The sequence below is a fragment of the Ambystoma mexicanum genome, chromosome 8 (assembly GCF_040938575.1).
Source record: "Ambystoma mexicanum isolate Mex_15411 chromosome 8, UKY_AmexF1_1, whole genome shotgun sequence".
Taxonomy (NCBI): Eukaryota; Metazoa; Chordata; class Amphibia; order Caudata; family Ambystomatidae; genus Ambystoma; species Ambystoma mexicanum.
Genome location: NC_090929.1, coordinates 1,727,406,868 through 1,727,429,820, shown reverse-complemented (window position 1 = coordinate 1,727,429,820; position 22,953 = coordinate 1,727,406,868). Strand labels below are relative to the sequence as shown.

The 22,953-nt window shown below is 47.6% G+C and overlaps 1 protein-coding gene across 1 annotated transcript in view; it reads left to right on the top strand.

Moving 5' to 3' along the window:
* The window catches only part of LOC138473372 (zinc finger protein 75A-like), a 277,160-nt gene extending 254,485 nt beyond the window's left edge, over positions 1–22,675 (top strand). The window contains exon 6 of the mRNA XM_069612061.1: positions 11,539–22,675. Coding sequence (XP_069468162.1) covers positions 11,539–12,173 — 635 coding nt within the window. The 3' untranslated portion in view covers positions 12,174–22,675. The remainder of the gene's footprint in view (positions 1–11,538) is intronic.
* The last annotated feature ends 278 nt before the right edge of the window (positions 22,676–22,953 follow it).

Here is a 22,953-nt window from a genome sequence, read left to right as displayed (position 1 = left end):
TAAAATCAGATGAACGCGCCAATTCTATGTGTACTCGCTGCTAGCTCCACCGCACCTTCTGCCCAATGCGACTGCAACCGTTTGTGTCACCGCAGAGTTCCTCCCACTTTTATCTGGTGCTAGCACCCTGTTGCCTGTGTTTCTGGATTATCACCCCCACCTCTTCATCTCTTGGTCCCTGCTCCAATGCTACGCCTCCCTTTATTAACCCCCCCCGCCCTCCTTCCCCCTTTTTAGTTTCTCCCTTTACGCTACAAAGTGTTCCCTTGCTTTGCAAAGCTAGGTTTGCGCTTAGTAATGACCCAAGCAAAAGTAATAAAAAGCACTGCACTGCTTTGAGTGCTTTGAGGGACAGAAGAACAAGTGGTACTGTTGCTTGAAGTGCTCATGTGAAGCACTTGAGTGATGCACGGAATGATCTTGTGATGTCTCGAGCTAGAACCACAGTGAGGTCCATTCGACCCATTTTGTTTTCAGAGGCATTGGGGTTGAAGGGTGGGGCAAAGCAACGGCCTTCCTGAACATGAGGAGCACCCTTAGGACCTGGTAGCTGAACACCAATGAAAATCTAGACATTGGAAAGAGACTTTCTAGCGTTCAAGTGAGTACACACTAAAACTCACTCTCCAAACATGAAGACTATTGAAAATAATGTAACAATGAAGAAAGCAAACATCCCTCTACTTCAGCTATCAATTCAAAAATAAATCTTTCTAAGAACAGTTTGCTTTAGGGAAGGTTAGGAAGTGGACAATGGGCGGGAAGTAGACGTTTACCTCCCATTATGAAATATACCTTTAAGACTGAAAATCGGTAAGTACAAATAATAGTGTGGTGGGTTTAGTTGGGGGTAGAATGGCAAGGTATTTGGTAGATGGTGAGCAGGTCTCTTCCTTTGTGCTCTTTAACTCTTAGATCAAGGGCCTTTCTCGCCTGGGCATCCAAAGTGAAGGGCAGACAAAGAAAAGGGCAATTCCTGTTTGGACCTGTTCGGACCCAGGGCCAGAACCTGTGCTCCGACAACAGGTAAGTACGCGCCAACATGTGTTTTCTCCCTCCGTCCCCACAGGTCATCCCCACCATCATCAGGCAACACCAACATCAATGACATTGCCCCTCCTCTAAGGCATGGACTACACAATCCAGCAACCATAACACGGAAGCTGATGCTCGACAACGTCCGCTCCGCTATCACCCATGCAACAGACATCGCTGACCTTATCACCACACAGGACCTTGACGTCATCTTCATCACGAGACCTGGCTGACACCCACTTCTACCCACCTCCTAGATGTCCTTGTCCCCAACGGCTACAGCATACAACACAGAGACCGACCGAACAAGACAGGCGGAGGCCTCACAGTCGTCCACAAGACCCTGTGGCCCTGCACCAGACTTGACGTTGACAACATTGGCTCTTTTGAAGTCCTCTCCTGCCACTTCCTGCTCTCCCTGACAGTCACCTTCCATCTCATCTACAGACCACCCAAACCCAACACCACCTTCATCAGAGACTTCACCGACATGGTCACCACCATCCCCCTCACGCATACCAACATCTTCTTCCTAGGTGACTTCAACCTCCCAAGCAACACGGTCACCAAACTGATGAATGAAGCACTCTGCGTTCTTTCCGACCCCCTCCCCCTCACAAAGCACACAAAAGAACCAATTCACGAGAAAGTTAACATCCTCGTCCTACAGCTCTCCTCTCCCGCATGACTGGCCTGACCACCTATCCGTGCCTTTCAACACCCTGCACACCACCCCAGTCAAGCACTCACAGCAGAAACCCATCAAACCTTTAGGTCCTTCAAGAACTTCCCGGTGGAAGCCCTCACCAAACTCCACCTTACACTGACCGAATACCCCCAACTCGAACTGCAACTCTATACTGGAAGCACTCAACACCACCTTTTCAGCTTCCATCGACAGACACATGCCTCTTAAACAACAATGCACCTGCAAACTGAAACCATCAGCACACTGGTACACGCAAGAACTCAACCTCAGCAAAAGAGTCATCAGGAAACGAGAGAAAACCTGGCACCACTCCAGGACCGCATCCGACCTGGCACTCCTCAAGGAACTCCGAGGGACCCGCCGACAACTAATCAACACAGTCACGGCCTCCTACTATCAGAGCACCATAGCAGTAGCCAACAACAAAAGCCGAGCCCTCTTCAAAGCGGTCAAGCACTGCGTCAACCCGCTACCTGCCCCTGACATACCACACTCCATCGGAAAATCCACCGCCATCAACACCTTCATCGACAAAATCAGCAAGATTCTCCAGCACATAGACACCAGCTCTGCACCAACAGACCCACCTCACATCTCTCCTCGCATAATGTCCACACCCTGGAAAACATTCAGGACACTCAACAGTTGACCTGGTAGAAAACCTGGCCACCCTCAAAGCCACATTATATACAGACGACATCCTCCCAGCATCCATCCTCAGGACCCCTCCATGCAGAAGCTCTCCTTCCCTACCTAGACATCATCATCTCCCTAACTCAAGGCACCCTCTCATCGACCCTAAAAACAGGACAAATCCTCCCTGTACTAAAGAAACCCACTCTGGATCCCGGCAACCTAGGTAACTATCGCCCCATCACCCATCTTCCCTTCTTAGGTAAGATCATTGAGAAAGTGTTGGCTGCACTACTGCAGCAAAACATTGACTGCAACAATCTCCTTCAACCTACCAATCTGACTTCAGACCCAGATGCAGTACGGAGACAGCAACCATACAGGTGGTCAACGATGCCCTTGATGACGGCCACACGTGCCTCCAGGTTCTACTCAACCTCTCGGCCGCTTTTGACACAGTGGACCACCAGGTGTTCACAGACACCCTACATCGGCGCATGAGGATCAGCAACCATGTTCTATGCTGGTTCAAGTGTTACCTTGCCAACCGCCAGCAGTTTACTCAGGTGGACTCCTCTAGATCGCCAATGCTACCCTTCACCTGTGCAGTCGCGCAGGTTTCCATCCTCTCCCCAGTGATTCTCATTCTATACATGGAGCTGCTGGGAGCCCTCCTAGCTGCACACAACATCCACCAATACGCCGATGGCACACAGCTAGACCACAAGATCGAGTTCATCAAGGACATCCATAGGCTCAAAACCTGCCTCTCGCTGATCCAATCTTGGATGTCCATTGCATACTTGAAGCTCAACCCCTCCAAGACTGAATTCCAACTCCTCACCAACAACAGTGAACACCCTGAAATACAGACCTGGCAATCATCCATACACATTCACACCTGAGCTCACCTCCCGCGCCAGGTCCCTCGGGCTCCACATCGACAAACACCTCTCCTTCAAGACACTCATAGCTAAGAAAACTTATCAGCTCTCCCTCCTGTGAAAAGTCAAGCCTTTCATCCCTCCAGACAGCTTTAGATCCAATGTTCAAACACTGGTCCTATCCCACCTGGATGGGGGCAATGCACTCCTCGAAGGCCTCCTGTCGTCCACCCTTGTGCCCCTGAGAAGTGTCCTACATGTGGCCACTCGCATCAAGGGTCTACGCAGATTCAACCACATCACCCTGGCCCTCATCGACCTTCACTGGCTCCCACTGCACGTATGAATCACCTTTAAGTCTTGCTGCATCATCTATAAGGCAGTTGCCCCTCCAGTGACGTAGCTACATCGTGGATAAACTCTGCTTCTCTGGCAGACAGCGCACCACCAGAAGCCAGTACACGTGCAGACTTGAAATCCGCTGCTGCAAAAATGAACGGACTAGAAAACAAGCCTTCTCTGCCTACGCCCCACAACTATGGAATTTCCTCCCCTTCAGCATCGGACTCGCCCCCACGTTCCTACAATTCAAAAAAGAAATCAATACCCACCTCTTCAAGGAAATCTCTCCGCCTCAACACATAGGCCATCACATCCCCCCTAGTACCCCTGACTCGCTAGACGCCTGCCACCCCCTCTCCTCCATGCCACCCGGTACATCTGTACCCCTCCTCTGTATCCTACCTCCGCTGTATATCCGTTTTGTTGTTTCCTCTGAAAATCGCTCTGTTGCTTCTCGGAGCCAGGTCTGCGATCAATAAATACCAGTATAATAAAAGGTATTCCTGGTATTGTTATAGCAATAAGAAATCAAAAACACATTTTAAAACCGATATTTGTACATAATTAGTTTTTTTTAAACAAATGAAAATATTACATTTAGTTATTTTTACTTGCTTACTTGTACTGTGTGCTCATTCACTCCTTCGGAAGAGGGGGGAGAATGTCATGCTGGTTCCCTTTTATACCAGCTGGATACGTCCTGTTGTAGTATGTCGAGGTTTCATTATAATGTTTTGCTTCTACTTTTCAAGAGCCCTTTGAAGCTGCCATAAGACAGCGAGTAGCAACCCCCTAAAAGTGCAAAAGAAAAACCAGAAGGGCAGATTAGGAAATGTAATCTGCCAACTAGATCATAAATCCCTGTTTTGACCTAACTTTTGCATGATGCCCTCTAGTAATAGGACAAAGTACCTGCAGGGTGAGCAGGCTAGTCGGAGGCGGGATTATGTAAATTCGCTCCCATAAGAGCCCAGCCTCGGCCTAAGAGGATTCTTTTCTCACACACCAATATAACCATTACATTAAAGACCAGACTGGGGCTTCTATTCCCAGGGAAGCTGTGGTTGACATCCCACCCTCTGATAGATGTGCCCATATCTTCTTCCAGCTTCCCATCTACAGAACCTGGCCGTTTGCGGCTCGGGGGAGTGAATAGAGGGGCTTTGCACACTGTGTTTTCTTGGGCATGGTTTCTTCATGGCGTGGCTCACCATGACACTCTGGAAGGCTAAGAAGTCTGGCCATGGCTAAGCCATAGACCAGCTTGGTGTTCTTAAGCACTTTGCGCAGAAGCCTAGGTGTTTTGGTAACCATTACATAAATGTGGAAACCCAAAACATTGAGTTTGTTTAGCTAATTTTTCAGGGAGGAGCTGTTGCAAAATCGGCAAATTCGTATTTCTGACAAATAACCCCTCCCAGGCGAGCCCTAGGTAAGTAGAAGAGCTTTGCCGGCTTTGTTTTCTTGGGCATGGATTCATCATGCCCCAGTTCACCATGCAGAGTACATTCCAGACATACCCCCGGCACAGCGAACACCTCTTCTCCCGCGATCGCTCCTTTCGGTGCCTCCGGAACATAGAATACAGTTGCGCCCCACAATTAATGTAGTCCAATTGTGCACATAGCTCCTATACCATTTCCTTCTCACGCCTTCCTGTGCATCTCTATCCCTTGCCCTCAGACAAGCTATCTACCCAGCTTTGCTCCTCCCTATCACCACTGAATGTTCCATCATACTACTCCTTTGCCTCTCTGACAGGCAAAAGCACTTGAACACCATGAACTATGGAATCGACAGACGGGGCACCCTAGGCAAGAACAGAATCGACCCCGTCTTTTGAACGACCCAGAGTTGGATTCAGAGGCTGCCCGGGATATGCCAGACCAACATCTTGTTGCATGCCCCGCTCATACTGATCCTGGGGTGTGGGTCCTCTCATGGAACATAGCCAGGGTAAAGAAATATATGACCTAGAATGATTGGCATGAATTTATACAAGTTTACAGGGTGATTTTTCCTCCAGGAAACGTGGGCCATATTCAGGAGTTTGCTACTTTTTCTATTGCAGCAGTTAAGGGAGGGAAGGGTCGCCCCACTGGTGGGTTGGTCATGTGGGTGGATGTGGTCTTGTTTAAGTCGGCTAGGCTAGTGGATACTGACTCGCCTGGCCTACTTGAACTACAGCTGAAAATAGCCAGGGTAATACTTAAGCAATATGCCCCGAGCGGCGGGGGCTTTACCGACTTATGTAATGCCCTGGGGCCCATAGTTATAGGCCCGAGCGAAGCGGCGGACCTTAACCCCGCCGCGAGGGGCATGTAGCGATTAGTACCCCGGCCCGCAAAAACTATGTGACCGGAGCACTAAAAGAAAAGAAAAAGGGGGGAAAAAAGGGGAAAAAAAACGTACCTGGGTCCCTGGCGGGGGACGATAGAAGCCTCCAGCCGTGTGGAGGCTCAGAGCAGGGATGGCCCATCTCCGAGTCTCCGCACGGCAGGAGGCTGCCATCATCCCCCACAGGGACAAGGGATAGAACGTAAGTGGGGTGGGGTGGGGTGGTGTGTGGAGGGAAGGGAGGGCAGAGGAGGGAGGGAGGGAGAAAAAAAGCCAAAGCCTTACCTGAGTGCCCGGCGGTGGGCGAAGTCAGCCTCTCAACCGTGGGGAGGCTAGGAGGGGGAATTGCCCCGCTTCGAGCATCCTCATTGGCTGAGGGGTTGCCACGCCCCCTGCCGGGGACAAAGGCAGTGGAATCCCGACAGAGGGATTCCCGGCGTGGTAATGACTCAGCGAGGGCCAATCAGAATGGCTCTTTCATTCTGATTGCGCCCTCACCGGGTACTAATAAGACTGATTACATTTTTGTGAACATCGAGACCTGGGACCTAGTGAAGGATAGAGCGCGATCATCACCCCATAGTTATGGGGGCTTCTGGCAGGAAGAACGTTCAGTAATGCAGAAGGAGCTGTACATCTGGAGGTACAGGGGGCATGCAAGGTGCAATATCAGGTGGGGCAAACTTGACTTAGAGACAATCCTGCCTTTTGGCATATTACGATATTGTCCCGTCCTTGGAAGAAGTGGCCGTGATAAATCCCAATCATGCGTGGCATTGGTTACCGTCCACGAGAGTATAACAGCAAAGGTGGGGACTCTGTTTTTGAAGTCTTCAAAAGTAACACGTAAACTAACCAATATCTCCACCCCATGGTACGATAAGCAGTGCAGACAGGCTAAGGAACGATTGATCAGTGAAGCCAGGTCTGTATCATCCCAGAAGAGTCCAGGGTTAAGGATGGCTAGAGCTAAATATCAAAAGGTTACTCAGGGCTAGAAAGAGGGTATGTCATGAAGAAACCTGCAGCACTTAATGCTATCAGCAAGGGGTTTCAAATGGTTTTTGGAGCCTAATGAGGACAGGGCATAGAGCGGGCCAAAACTCACTGTAGGGTTGTGTTACTGAGCAAACTTGGATGGAATACTACAGTAGACTCTATGGTGATGAGGGGCCCCTTAGTGGCAGGGTGACCTCCGAAGAGGAGGCTAACGTAAGGCCTGTAGACATGCATAATCATCTACCATTGGTATTGACCCGTGAAGAGGCGGGAAGAGCATTGTTGTGCCAAAAGTTGGGAAAGGCCCCAGGTCCCGATAGGGTCCCAATAGATTTTGATGTGAACGAAAGCCTGCTGTTTGAGTCCCGTATTTAGCAAGACTTTACAATTCTATTCGGAGTCAAAATGTGGTGCCAGTGTCTTGGACTAGCGCAGAGTTGGTCCCGATCCATAAGAAAGGCTCCAGAGATCTGCCTTCTAATTACAGATACCGGTGGGAAAACCTTTGCTAGGGCTCTATTGTTGCATCCGAGGCCTGGGCAAATATTAATCAGATCATCAACCACCGGCAGGCTGGGTTCTGCGATGGCTTGAGCACAATTGACCAGAGCTTACGGTTGGTTATCGATAAATATGCAGTTCTCAGGAAGGTCAGTGTTTATGCAGTTTGTCGCCCTGGGAACTGCATTTGATACTGTACCCAGTGTGGGAAACCAAAGGCGTTTCTCCCATGCTATTCCCAGGGATCCCTGACTCAGGTGGCCAGGGAAGGGCCACCGCTCTTGGATCCCAAACCTGGGGGCAGACGAGCGAAGTAGGATCGCCTGGGAAGGAGACCTTGGGAGACTGTGGGAGGAACGCTGTTGGGCGAGACACAGTAGTCCCCCAGTTCCATTACATCCCTACCCGACATTGCCTCTGTCATTATGGGATACTTTTGTTAACAACCCATTGGTACACAGCACTACAGTTACCGCCCTTCACCCTGACAAAAACCCAGTATCCTTCAGAAAAACTACAACTCCCATAATCCCTCTCTACTATTTTTCCCTAAACCCACTGGGACAAGGAAGAGGCAAACCAGAGCCATGAGGATTACCCATTAGAACCTATGTAGTATGGGTTCCGATGGGCAGTCTCCATTTTGTCCCTTAAATGAGGCCAGGCCGGGTCAGGCCTTCCCACTCGGTATAAAAGACCAGGCCCACAGGCACACTCTGAGCGAGCTAGGGATGCTGGAGGGTGCAGAGAAGCCAGAGGAGAATTTGAGCTGGAGAGAACCTTGGAGGCCGAGAGGAAGGAGGACTGCCCAGGCGAGGCTGCAGTGTGGAGTGGCAGCTGTACCTCCAGAGAACCAAACCAGAGGCCGCTGGGGTAGCCTAGCGGTACCCACACCAGAGCTCCTCCCCTGGTCAAACCTGGAGTGCCCAGGCTTCAGAGGGGCAGGCGGTGAAATCCTGACCTCAACTCATCCCCTTGAACTCCTGCACCTTCCAAAGCCCTGGAATGCCTTTTTGGGGAGCTAGTGAAGTGGGGGCAAAATGCGAGGTGCATTCTGGGATATCAAATCCAAAGACTTTTAAACTTTACAAATCCAGAGGGAGATCTGTGTAAGTGGCAGAGGGATCCAAGCCCGGCTGAGGGAGACCCTAAGAGGCAGAGCTAAGCTGGTGAAACCCATGTTGTGTATGCAGGATACCCACCGTTCTCGCACACTAGAGCAAGAGTCGGGGAGGTGGAGCAGACGACGTGGTGTCGACCTTGGCTCCCTGGACAATGCCGTGAACGCAGCCAGTGAGTTGAAGTAAACTTGTGCGGGCTGCATAGAAACGGCAGAAGTGAAGATAGAAGTATGAACTGAAATGATCTGTGATTAATGAACTTTGATAAACAGCGAGTGCTGTGGAATGACAGAGTGGTCAGGCATATTGCAAGTTCCCAGTCAAAGGTCGCTGTCTGATGCTTGCCATATCTACGGAATGAGCGTTGTGAACCACAGAAGCGAAATAATTGAAGTGGTAATGTGAAGGTCTAGCTGAAACCCTTGCACAGTCGAAAGTCTTCGATTTCATAAACTTGTGAATAATAACTGATCTGAGCCCGACAGAGAGATTGGTTGGGATTGAGGAACTTGTGGTCGAAAGGTCCGAGTCCGGCTTAGGGACAGATTAAGAAACTGAGTTGAAAGAAGGAAAAGTTGTTAACAGCAAGTCCGAGCCTGACAGAGGTAGATATGCGAACATGCGATTAAAAGCGGTCTGTGCCCAGTTGAGGGAGACCCACGGTGAACAGTGAGCAACTAGCAGGTCTGAGCCCAGCTGAGGGAGATCTGTGAACTGGTGCAAACTTGTATATGAAAGGTCTGAGTCCCGATCGAGGGAGACCTATGGTGAACGTTTCATCCTGTAGAGAAGGAACGTTAGTTTGTGTTGACCTGTGAAAAGAACTTTGTTTCATCCCCACCCAAGACACCCTGCGAACAAGAGACTATGGCCTGAGAAAGGGACCTGCTTGTGGAAAGGCCTGGCCTGTGAACTGCATCCTCATGTCCCAGCATCCACAGAGTCGGAGTGTGGCCCTTTCTCCCGTGCTGAAAACGTGGGAAAGGGAACCTGAGAAATCAGTCATTCTGACCCACTCACTTGTGTCTGTCGTGCTTTTGATACCATGCTTTCCCTACATCAGGCTTCGCCTTTGCCGGGTTCTCAGGGTGTTGGATATTCCTGCTGCTCTCCTGGCCGCAATAAAATGTTTGTACACAGGCAATAGTTCAGTGGGCAACCGATGGTAGGACTACAAATAGTATTAACATTGAAAAGGGTGTCCGCCAGGGGTGTGTTCTGGCTCCAAAACTGTTTTACATCTTCATTAATGGCGTCATTGTGGAGATGTTGGCTATTCAGATGGATGCACCAATGTTAACTGGTGACAAGATACCGGTCCTACTGTTTGCGCACAACGCAGTGTTGTTATCTTTAACACCTGCGGGATTCCGCAAGCAGTTGGATGTATTTGTCACCTTCTGTAAGAAAAATGGCCTAGCACTCAAAAATCAATCATGGATTTAGTCTTGGTTGCATTAACACTAACATTAGGAGGCAATGCTGAGGCCTCAAGCTGGCCTTGGAAGAGGGTGAAATAGAACAAGTACCCGACTATGATTACCTGGGGGTCAGAGTGATAGCTTCATGTGGACGGCCAATGCAGTTGGAGAAAGCTAGGACCACCCTGGGAAGACCTGGTGTCACGCTAGCCCGGTTCACTGCTGAACATGGTAATGGGGCAGTGCGTGTTTCACTGGAAGCTTAATAAGGCCCAGGCAAGACAGGCTGCTATCTATGGGGCTGAGCTGTGGGGGCAGATGGATACCCATTCAGTGGGATTACCTTTCAGCGCGCCCAATCTACCAGGTCTATTAGAGACTGGCATGCAGGGTATAGAGTCCATCTGCCAGCTCCGCCCAGTGCTGTTCGGGATCCGGTTGTGGTCAAACGGCGATCTTGATGAGTATGGGGACACACTGGTGAACGTTCCTTCACAGTCAGGAGGCACCTCTTTGAAATGGGCTGCACATGTGAAGAGATGCTGGGGGGGGGGAGTCTGGATCTCGGGGAATAATGGGGTAACCAGAGTTCAATCTCTAAACTTACAAAGGGTTTGGTAAAATGTGCTGCTCATGACAAGACACAGAATGGCATCTTTATAAAGACTCTTGGCTCGCGTCCCTGGCACGCCATGTTAATTTAAAAACCCAGGAAGGATATGAGGGTTACCTCGATCATGTGAATCCTACATTTGAAAGATCATTGTGCATAGAGTTCCGGTTTGGCACGTTGCATACGGCACTCCTGAAACATAAATGGGAGAGTGCTGCGTCTCCTGTGTGCCCATTATGCAATAATGTGAATGAGGACCTGCGCCATTTTAAAGCCGCTTTCATGTCTACGTGGCTGTAGGACTGCTGGGGATGCCATGGCAATTTGTTTAAATGCTTTAGATACCCCAGCAGTGCTTGCCACTAGTAAATATCTTAACTGGGCCTGGAGAATAAGATCCAAGAAGCAGCTGGTGAATGCCCAATAACTGTATAGCCACGCAGTTCTGCAATTCTAATGAAATATGAGGCCGATTCTATGTATTACATGATGTTTTTGATGTATGCTTTTATGACTTTGTCGAAATAAAGCTTGCAGAACTGAACTGAGAAATGTAAATGTCACACCAAATGTATAGCTTAATAGCGTGGAATGAAATAGCCGCGTTCTCCTCCTGCTCGCTGCGTCCTCCGCTACTGAATATGAACCAAAGTGCTGGCGGAGTTGGACCGCTAAAGTACTGCATTAGGTGGCTTGCACGGTCCATTCATGTTGGCATTGCTCCTTACAATCCCTCTCCATTGCCTCTTTCAGTAGAGGATAGCTGTAGTCTTAGCTACTCTGCCTTTGGCAGGCAGTGGAAGTAACCACACTGGGTCCTCTTCCCCTGGTTAAGGGACAGTGGCAGAATAATGTAGCATTCTAGAGAACTCTAAAGGTGTCTTTCAATTTTCTGTATTCCATACTGTAAACCAGTGACTAAACTTTTATTTTAATTCATCAGGTCAAAGTAGCAGTAAGAGGAAAAGAAAATCGATTTCCTCCCCGGCTGATAACACTTCAGCAGGCAGCGCTGTGTATGAAATGAGCAAATTGACAGTGCTCCAGAACCTTGAGGAAGGAACTAGCGTGAGAAACCAGCAGTGCTCCGAAGTTACCCAGAAGCTCGGGGAAGAGGCAGTGTCTCAATGGGAACGTGATCAAACGAGCCAAGAAGGTTTATCATTCTACCCAGGGACCGCCACGAGGAAGCGATCAGGCACATACAGTGATCCTGTGTGTAACTCGTCAAACACACGTCTGGTTATAAGCCAACAAAACAAGCAGGTTAATTTTGGCCCATTTGCTTGTTCTGAATGTGCAAAATCTTTCAAAACCAATCAGGATCTTACGAGACACTGGAGAACCCATTCTGGAGAAAGACCGTATCATTGCTCCGAATGTGACAAGAGCTTCAGCCGAAGACATCACCTGACCGTCCACCAGAGGACTCACACGGGAGAAAGGCCCTTTGAGTGTCACTTGTGTAAGCGAAGCTTCAGCTTGAAAGGAAACCTCAATAAGCATATGAAGCATCATGTGGCCGCGTATGAAAAACAGACCTCCGAGGCTTTTTCCCCGTGTGGAACACGTGCTTGAGGCATTAGTCACATATGAATATGTAAGAAGCACCCATTGTCTTGATCATTTAAGGCACAGAGAAATGACAGCGTACAAACTACAGAAAACTGCCGTTAACTTGACAGAAAGGTTATCCTCGTAATTCTCCCATCACTGTGGCAAGATGCTCATTGGTGTCATTCTCCTATGATGCCCAGGGCTGTCATTGCATGTTTGCAAAAATGAATCTGAACTTTGGAGGCATTGAAGATGAGATTTATGTACCCAATGTATGAACGGTTTCATGTAGAAGGAAAAACATGTGCACACTTTAGTCCCAATAATTCATGTAGCCATATCCTCCATTAGAAGGCATTGCCATATCAAGAAGTGTAAAGTATATTGTAATGTTGATTAAAATGTTCTTACATTTGTGTCTGCAGAGGCTAGGGAAACTGAGCCAATACATTGGTCAATGATGATGTAGCGGATTGAAGGTTCCTTTCAGAGGATTACCTGCCCAAGGACAATCCTTAGAAAAACACAGACATCTTGTTTGTTTGTTTTATTTATTTGTATAGCGCTCCAAACCCAGAGGTAGAAGGGCGCTTAAAGAAGATGGTTACATAATTGTGATATATAATTTTCAAAATACAGCAATTTACAGAATATACAGACATAGTTGCGAAGTGGGAGGTGTACGCACATATCTAGGTGGTACTACAGTTTCAAATACAGCAGAGATCACATATATGTTTAAGCAGAAGGGAGTGTAGCCAGATATTTGTGGTGCTACTCTTTGTTCAGGAGCCAACTGATATGTTTCCTGAAGATCTGGAAGGACTCAATAGTTTTAATGTTGAGTGGTAAGGTGTTCCAGAGTTGGGAGGCAAGTACTATGAAGCTATCCCCTCCAGCTCTTTTTAAGCGGAATCTGGGCACTGTCAAGCATGAAGTGTTGGAGGATCTAGTGGTTCTGGTGTCGGATTTCATGGTGAATTTATTAGTTAGATATGGTGGGGCTAGGTGGTTTAAAGCCTTGTACTTGAGGCAAATGGTTTTCAAATCAATTTTTTCATGTATGGAGAGCCATTTGCATGATTTCCTAGCAGCGGAGATGTGCTCTCGCCTGGGGATGTTGAGTGCTGCACGTAGAGCGTTATTTTGAAGTACTTGTAATTTGTTAGTTATAGATTGGTTAGCGCCTAGGTTCAGGCTATTGCAATAGTCCAGTTTGGACTGTATGAGGGCTCTAGCAAGAGTGAGGCAGCTATTAGGTAATAGGAAGGGTCTACTGGCCCTGATAAGCGTGCTGCTTTAGGCAGAGGCTGAAGCGATCATGTTGGTTTGTTTGGAGAGGATGGAGTTGGCATCAAGGTAAAAGCCGAGCGTTTTCACGCTTTTGGCAATAGGGATGTTGTGACCGTCGATAATGATGTTGTAGTTACGATTAAGTTTAGCCAGCTTACTGAGAGAGCCAACAAGGAGAAGCTCTGTCTTCTCATCATTCAGGCAGAGGCCATGAGAGGCCATCCATGCCTGAATGATGGAGAATATTTAGTTGATCCGGGAGACGTCGGCGTGGTAATTGCCTGTGATGTTGAGGAGTATCTGGGTGTCATCTGCGTAATTCGTGTAGGTGACACCCAGACGGTCCAGTTGGTCAAATAGTGGCTTTGTAAATATGTTATACAAAGTGGGGGAGACACAGGAGCGTTGTGGGACCCCGCATGAGATAGGGATGGGGTCTGCTGCAGCTGTTGTTGAGAAAACCCGCATGGTTCTGATTGCCAGAAAGGATTGTATCCATGTGACGGCAGAGGAGGAAAAGTGAGCTGCGGTGGCTAGGTGGCTACAGATGATTTTGTGGTCAACCAAGTCGAAGGCCACTGAGAGGTCTAAGAGGAGTAGGATTGCGGCATTGGCTTTGTCTTTAATTTCATCAATCTGACTTTTGAGGTCAACAAGGGCAGTTTCTGTTCCATGTTGAGGTCTGAAGCCAGATTGACGAATTCGTAGCAGTTGGTTAGATTCCAGATAATCCTGAATTTGGATGTAGGCGACTCTGTCTAGGATTTTTAGTAGGAAAAGGACTGTGTTGATGGGTCTGTAATTGGTGGGTATGGCTGGGTCTAGAGATTGTTTTTTTCAGGAGTGGGAGGACCCAGGATTGTTTTAGGTTGCTGGGGACTGAGTTATTGATGAATGATAGGTTGATAGATTTAGTGATTAAGGGGGATAGATCTCTAGCTGCGTCTTTAATGATCTGGGCGGGGCAGCTGTCCCCTTTGCAGTTCGAGGGTTTCAAGGAGGTGATCATTTTTTGAACTTCTATCGTAGTTACTTTCTTGAATGTGAAGCCCGATTCGGCATCAATGGGCGTTGGTGAGCCAGGGTTGGTAAATTTGTTGTTAGAGAGTTGTTGGCGTTTGACCTCAATTTTAGGACAAACCTAAAATCTTACATTTCGCACACACAACCAGACCTTTAGTTTGCCTTCTCATCACTCGCACAGCTTTAAACCTGAGCTACTCTGAAACATAAATGCAGAGTTGCTACCTTTGGGCACCCTGCTTAAGTGCTAGGCAGGTGTGGGAGAAATGCAGGTGCCTGTACTAGAGATTGAAGTCATGTATGCAGAGGAGTTATGATATGCGAATGACCGAATGCTGTAAGCGACTGACCAGTGTAATATGCAAGTAGTGTGACTGCCCTAAGAATATCCTGGCCAAGAGCAGTGATCTTTGACATTTTATATGCTAGCCACCTCTTCAGAACAGTGTTCTAGAGGTGGGCTCTGGCCATGTGAATACCTTGCCAAAAGCTAGTGGGAGTAAGGAGGTGAGATGGGTGTGGGTGACATGCCCAGGGACCTGCCCTTGATCACAGAAGGTGGCTGCAGCAAGTGGCATGACCATAAGCCACCTACTCCAGTGTTCACACATAGCTATCGACTAGTTCAGTCTCCAAGGCTGGGGAGTAAAGTCACATTTTTGAGGGTAACCACATTGGCTTCATTTGGTCCTTAGATGGGTGAAAATTAGTCCCAAGAAGAGGGACACTGTCCAAATGAGGGTGAGTTGAAAGGTATTCCTATATAGCAGGACGATTGAAGTCAGTGCTGCAAAAAATCTTCAGGTTGTAGGGTGGTTTCATTGTAGTACAGTGAAAGCATCACAGGTTCAAATTCGGCAACATAGAACATGTGATCAACATGGGCAACGCCAATACAGTTTAGTGCAGCCACACACACACCAACATACCTTTATCTTGTTGTTTTAGGTTGATGCCCCAGAACAGTTTTCCTCAGAAATTGCATGTTTCTGCAATGTTCATGGGATGTATGCGGATACTGGGTTTACTTGCAGCTCCCTCACCAGCTTGGCAAGATGCGGCAGAACGCTACCCTGAATGAATCAAAGGCGCAACAGAAAACACCCCGGCACGCTTACAGTAGGATTTTCCAGCATCAAACTCAAACCCGAAAGAAGGAACTTTGCTCAGCACCAGGCAATAGTGTCTGCACAATTCCAAGCAACAGGGTGAACGACTTGTGAAATTCAAGATTGTGGGTCGATCTTGTATGGGTTTTGGCCAACCATTAGTCTAGACCAGCCTCAGGTGTAGATTAGTAGTCTAGTCATTCATATGCCAAATCCCAACAGCTGTCACAGGTGCAGTCTAGACCCCAAAGCGCAGCCCAAGGGGAGGAGAAATTAGACTATAAAAGCTAGCCTGCTCAGTCAGTGTGGGCTGTTCAAGTAGGAACTGGAGGAAGGAGTTTGGAGACGGTTGGCATGCAAGAGGTTTGTTGTTAAGAAAATTACTTAGAACAGTATGGGGCTGGAAGTTGGCGGAATAAAGTTGTTTTGATTAGAGGTTGGAGGAGGAAGGGTAACATCTGTAGAGTTATTTTGGAGGTACATGGTTAACATCTGGAAAGGAGTCTTGTAGGGGAGATGTTAGTGAAAGGGAAAGGGAATTGGAGGAGAAGGAGCAGCTGTGTCTGGAGAGTTGTATTAAGGAAGGTATATATATTTCTGAGGCTTATGGATCTGCTTAGAATCGCATGCTTTGCATAGGCCAACATCCAGTGGTAGGTGCAGAGTAATGCACGTGTTGTTTTCGAAGTTCAAAAAGGGACGTCGACTGGGCGTGTTTGTAATATCCCTAATGTGACATCTACTGTAGCCATGATCCCTAACGCATCGAGGTCCCTCAGATAGTTTTTGTCTGCCATTGTGGTTGCATACATTACACAGAGTCAGTAGCGCTGCTATTTTTCAGAGTTATTAATTATAACTTTTTACTTCTTTTGACAGAAGCAGCTTGACGCATGTTTTGACGAACATCGTGAAGACTTGCCCAATCTGATGAGTGCTCTGATTCAGCAACAAGCTTCAGCCTTGCAGTAGGACAAGTGGGGGGACTGATTAACCTTATTATAGAATACTTCCACTTCCCATATATAATGCCTTTGTCTAGCTGCCTTTTCTCCTTTTCACCCACATTTAGCAATGAGAGAACGTGTAAATTCTGTCCATCTTGCAAAAGAAAGGACATGTGGAAAGACACCCATCGAGTGTGCAACCACTACCTTCACCGAGACCACCCAGAGGGGAGTTGTGCAAGTTGTTAAGGCCCAAAACTCTTAAGGAATGACACACCAAACAGTGGGCGGCCCATGCCATGATAGCCGATTCTGAGACCACAACCAGCACCTTTGAGTCGGACCCGGGGAATCCTCCTGACAACAAAGACGCACACACATAAAAAGCGCACAACCTCGATCCGTTCTGCAACGGATGTGTCAAAAGAAGGCTGCATGCCGGCGGAAGGCCCCTTGCGGCCTACCGACCATAAGCCTGCTGCACATCTGCACACACGTCTAGCCCATGGTGATAAAACCAAACAGGTGTCAGTGGGTGTGCATCAGAGTCCCTCGACGGGTGTTTCGCAAAAACACACGCCGAAATCACACAATCACTCTAGCAAAGGCAAACACCCCGACGGGTCCCACAAACACATCTCTCACACACCCGCTGACCCACAGAAGGTGCCAGAATATACTGGCGCTACCTCCCCTTTATCTCAATCTATGCAAATGAAGCCTAGAGAAGACCCTGAGGCTATTGTGTTCCCTATGCCTGACACACCTAAGACAGTTACCTGGTCTAAAGAACGTTTTGAAGACACTGTGGACAAGTCTTTTGTGACATTCATGGAACGTTATCAGATTAGGCAAAACACCTAGAAATGGGACAGCCTTTAGCTAAATTCCCCAAGGCATCTGCCTTCTCCCCCACATACTATTGGGGAAATGTCTGCACAACCTCTTATTGACACTTGGGATCAAGGGGAGGGAGATCAAGCGGTGTGATATGATTCAGATGACTATGATTAGGATGACCCAGACGTCACAATTATAGACCCTCCCTGATATTACTCCTGAGAGTGGCTACATTTCCCCCATTCGGGCCCCATTACAAGCGAGTCTGCCGGTGCTACAGGAGGGTTACCGACAGACTTGCCTTACCATTACCGACACCTGTTATCCCAGTGTTACCGCGATATTGCCGGTCCCGGCAGCAGCGGTAAGTTCCCGTCCTATGGAATCCTATGGGCCTCCATGAGATGGGAACTACTGAAGCACCAGCGCCGTTGTTAACAGTGCTGCTGCTTCAGTGATTTCTCTAACAGTAGGGGCCTGAACTCACGGTGTGTAAGGGCCTGCCGGTAGTTCACTGCCCCTACCGGCAGACTCTGAGTAAGCCGGTCTGGTTAAAGTATCAGAGCAGGTAGAACCAGCTGTTTTCCTGCCATTTTTCCCAGACCGGCTTACTCGTAATGACCCCTAATGACTTGTTAAAAAGGGATGCAAATCATTTTACTATTCAGACCCAGGAAACAGTGGAAGTCACTGATTTCTCAGATATCTTCAATGGGAGGAAGGCCACCAGAGGCTATTCCTCTTTTGCAGTCTATAAAAAAAGAGAATTACCCCATCACTAACTACACCATCACTTGCTCAGGCAGTCAACCCCAGGATAGAAATGTTTTTCAAGCCATCACCTTTGGACCCTAAAGGTCAAGTAAAACCTGATTCACTAGTTGTCACCACCACTAGGAAAAGGGCGGGTGTACCACTGCCCAATGCTGAAGCACCACCCAATACATAAAGCAGGACATTGTATACTGTGGGCAAAAGAGTAACCACCTCTGGGGCTTATTTGACTCACATAGCAAACAATATCACTTTGCTTGTTAGCTGTAACAATACTCAGTGGGATGAAATAAACAACTGGATTCGGTCCAACCTACTCAAAATCTCTACAGAAGAGAAACAGGCAGCCCAGAATATCTTGAAAAACACTCTGGATTCAGCAGACACTCCTGGTAGAGTGCTAGCTGAGGGCACCTTGCTCAAATGAATAAATACAAATACAAATGCAGTTCGGGATTCAGGGTGGTTTAAACCAGATACTTGGGCAACTTTAATAAACATGCCCATTGAAGATTTGGTCCTCTTCGGAAAGGCAGTAGATGGCCAGTTAGGGACCACCAAGAAGGAGCATGAGACCCTAAAGACACTAGGGCAGATGTTTAAAGAACCCTTAATCCATCGGATCACTTTTAGTACATGGCGTTCTTTTCAGAGCCAAGGTTTTTCATGGGCCTCACAGTCTGGCTTTGGTGCCTCCTCATCTTCTTGGTACAATCCCCAAAACCAATACGCCTCTTTTCAGACCAATCAGCAAAGAGGATTTAGGAGAGATAAAGATTGTGGCAACGTGGCAGCCTCTAGAGGCTCTGCTGGCCCCGCCAGCAAATGACGCTGCAGCCCACGTGGCCGCCCATGCTTCCCCAGTAGGGGGGGCGCATAACATTGTTCACCCCCACATGGGAGGGGATAACATCAGATCGCTGGGTGAGGACAACTGTGGCAAGAGTTTATTCAATAGAATTTCTAGAAACACCTCGCTACCATCCTTCTAGATCAAGAAGAATGTCGTCAGAATATCGCTTGATTTTATAAGAAGAAGTTTGAACACTACTACAGAAGGGAGCGATGGTACTGGTTCCAGCTCTGGAAGAAAACCAAGATATTTACTCAGTGTAGATCTAACAATGCGCCCAGTCTTAGACCTGTGCCCTGAAAGCACGTATGTCAAGCCACAGAAAGTCAGGATGACAACGCTGCAGGAAGTAATTCCTCTACTAAAACAGGGTGATTACATGGCAATATTGTACATGAAAGATGCATACTTTCATATTTCAATGTGACCAGTGCACAGAAAATACCTAAGATTGAAATGGGAGACAAGCACTACCAATTCAAAGTGCTACCATTCGGCATAGCCTCGGCACCACAAGTGTTTACAAAGGTCCTTGCGGTAGTGGCCGCACACCTACGGAAGCAGTGAATTCCACTGTACGTTTACCTCAACGACTGGCTAATAACAGGAGACATCCCTCAGTTGTGTCAGCAAAATACTCAACAGTCAGTTTTTCAGAAACCTGGATTTTTACCTCTAGGAAAAAGCTGGAGGTAAAACTCCCAACTTTCCACCCAACTCGAGATTGGGCAGACCCTTACACGCGGCGGTAATAATGTTACTGCTGCATTTAAGCCCAACTTGTAATGAGGCCCTAAATATCTTAGACTCAGGATTAGTCTTTAAATCTCTACGAGTGCACCTGGTGGCTCTCTGCTGCCCAACTTGTAATGAGGCCCTAAATATCTTAGACTCAGGATTAGTCTTTAAATCTCTACGAGTGCACCTGGTGGCTCTCTCAGCCTATACCACATCACAAAGTAAAGTTTCCTGGTGGAAAGTGCCTGTGCTGAAAGAACTCATGGAGGGTGTTAATAAAATTATACCCACCATTTTCAAATCCGACTCCTGGCTGCGACTTGAATGTTGTGCTTACAAAGCTCATGAGGGCCCCCTTCGAGCCAATGCACAAAGCCAGTCTTAAACATTCAACATATAAAACTGCTTTCTTTGTCACCATCACATCAATAAGGAGAGTACGTGAATAACAAGCCCTTTCAGTGCAAGATCCTTTTGTCATTCACAAAGACAAGGTGGTACTACACGCACATCCACGCTTTCCTCCAAAATTCATCTCAAAATTCCATGTAAATCAATCCATAGAACTTCCTGCTTCCAAAACTCAAAGAATGCAGCAGAGAGAATTCTACATGCCTTAGATGTCAGAAGGGCGGTCATGTATTACCTTCAAAAGACTAAACCGTTCAGAAAAACGGACCATTTGTTCATATCTTTAGCCGCAGGGAGAGAGGGGGAACCTATCTCTAAATCGGCGATCTCAAAATGGACTGTCAAATACGTCCAACTTTGTTATTCTCTTGCCAAGCCCCGAGCACACTCAACTTGGGGTACAGGGGCTACTCTAGCTGTCATTGCAAATGTCCCCTTAGATGCCATTTGCAAAGCTGCCACTAGGAGCTCTATTCATACCTTCACGCAACACTACTGTTTAGATACACATTCTAAAGGTGACACACAGGTGGATCAGGCGGTGTTAAAACATCTGTTTGCCACTCTACCTTCAAGCAACCCACCACCTTCTCCAACTACTGCTCGCTAATTTATGCAAAGCATGTGATTCTAAGCCGATCCACAAGTCTCAGAAGGCATACATTACCTACCGTAATAGTATTTCTGATGCTTGTTTCTGCTTAGATTCTCATGTGCCTGCCCTGCCTCCCTCTTGGAGTTAAGGTTTCTAGGGCAAATCATTGATGTTTCACACCTCATCAGAACTTACCTATTCTCCAAGCATACACTCCATTTCCCCTCATGTCAGAAACAAAACAATCTGAGGGACCTCGACACGTGACAGATCACACTAGGGATAATATTACAAACACGACCAGTCATCGTCCTTTTTTGAACTTCAAAAACAACATGTACAATACTCTACAACTACCACTAGATGTCGGCCGATGCAAAGCATGTGAATCTAAGCAGATACAAGCATCAAAAATACGATTATGGTACGTAATGTATGACATATGTATATATATATGTAGAGATAGATATAAAGTTATACGGAGGAGGGTGGAGTGTGAAGAGAGGTTGGTGCGCTAGAGAGGGAGCTGGTGCAGCATGGCCCAAGACAGACGAGGTTATCTGCTCTCCCAATTGATGTGAAAATAAAGAGGTTCCTATGGGCCAGGTTGTGGTTGGCCCAGAGCAGGCCCTAGAGGTTGTTTGAAGAATGAGACAGTGCACCTTCACCAAACGGCAGTATTCCATGATAGGTGTATTGACACGAGGAGGTGTGGAGGATTCCCGGGAATCAAGACCTTACAACAGCCTGGTAGTCAAGTAGAAGGGCTCCTTTCTTGGGCTCTAAAGGACGGGTTTGGCACCCTCGAAATCCACAACCGAAGGCAAAGCCCAGGGTATTAAGAATGGTGGCTAGGATTGGCCCAACCAGAGAATTGTGTGAGAGCCTTTTATGTCAGAATGCATCTTTGAGGGGTCAAACCTCCTGTTTTAGTCCCTAAATAAATTCTGTGTGGAAACGGCATCCTAGTGTCAGCCACTTAGTGCCTTCCATTCATGTCTCTTTGAGAAGTTGCAGAAGGAGGTATAGGAGCAGAAGGTGCAGGTGAAGGAGGCAGTATAGTGAGAGGAGTGCAGCATGAGTTGAGGGAGCCGGGAGACTAAAAGGGGCAGAAGGATGCTAGGATGCCAAGTGAACTAGAAGAACTGGTGGGGGAAAGTAGGACGATTGGTTGAGGTTACCATCGAGCTAAAAGAGGGGAGAGTGACAAAGAGGGTAGCTGTGGTAAAGAAAATGAAGAGGGCGAGGAAACCGAAGCAGTTGGAACAAGTGAACATGGAGGAGTTAAGAGAGAGGAAGGAAAAGAGGTCAGAAAAGGAAAAGAACAAAGAGGATGGGACAGCGTAGAGGAGGTGAGAGAGTGATCAAATCTAGAAAGAGGAAGGAGTAGGATGTTTCCTGGAGACTTAGGGACATTGATAATGAGCAAGACAGTGGAGACCTATTCTCTAGAATGAGTGGGTGGAGGAGCAAGCACATGGTGGAGCGTCCAAGAGGTTAGTTGACAGCTCGAAAGAGCCAGGGTTCAGTGTCAGGCTCCAAGGCGTGAATGAGTGGTAAACTGGCAAGAAAGAAAGCAAGACTGTGTTGAGTGGCTGCATGATGGGTGAGCTGAAGCCCAGCCTGGGATTTGAGGACCCTCCTTGCTCAGATCTCTTCTCAAAGGCTTTATAGGTCTTGCTTTAAGACCTTGGCTCTTTAAAGCAGACTCCAACAACTCCTGGGTGATGGTGTCCTGCTGGTATCCACCCTAGGAAGCAACTTGGGTATCACTCATTGGCGCAACCTTGCATCTACAGTCTGTGAGTCAGACTAGGGAGAGGTCTGGAGAGACTTTGAGGAAAACCTTTTGAAGTGAGAAGACTTTTTGTTTGCTATTCTGACTGCCAATGAATTGCCCACCTTTGTATATAATACTGAATAAACAGGTTTGAATATAACATGACTTGCATCCTCTGTGGAGTCTACTTGGCTTCTTGACAGATGGGATTATAAATGGGATCCACAGAGGCCTGACTGAAGGCGCCTATCAACTCCCTACAAAACTCTCAGGATAAAAGGGGTAAGATCAGTGCCCCCCCACTGCTCTTTCAATCCACACTTGGCGTGGCTAGATTTGATCTCTTCTGTACGGGCAATGTAGATGTTTATCCCAGAGGCCGAGTGCTAGTGCCTACCAAGTTTAGAATCTAGTTTCCCATGGGGATGTATTGGAGGA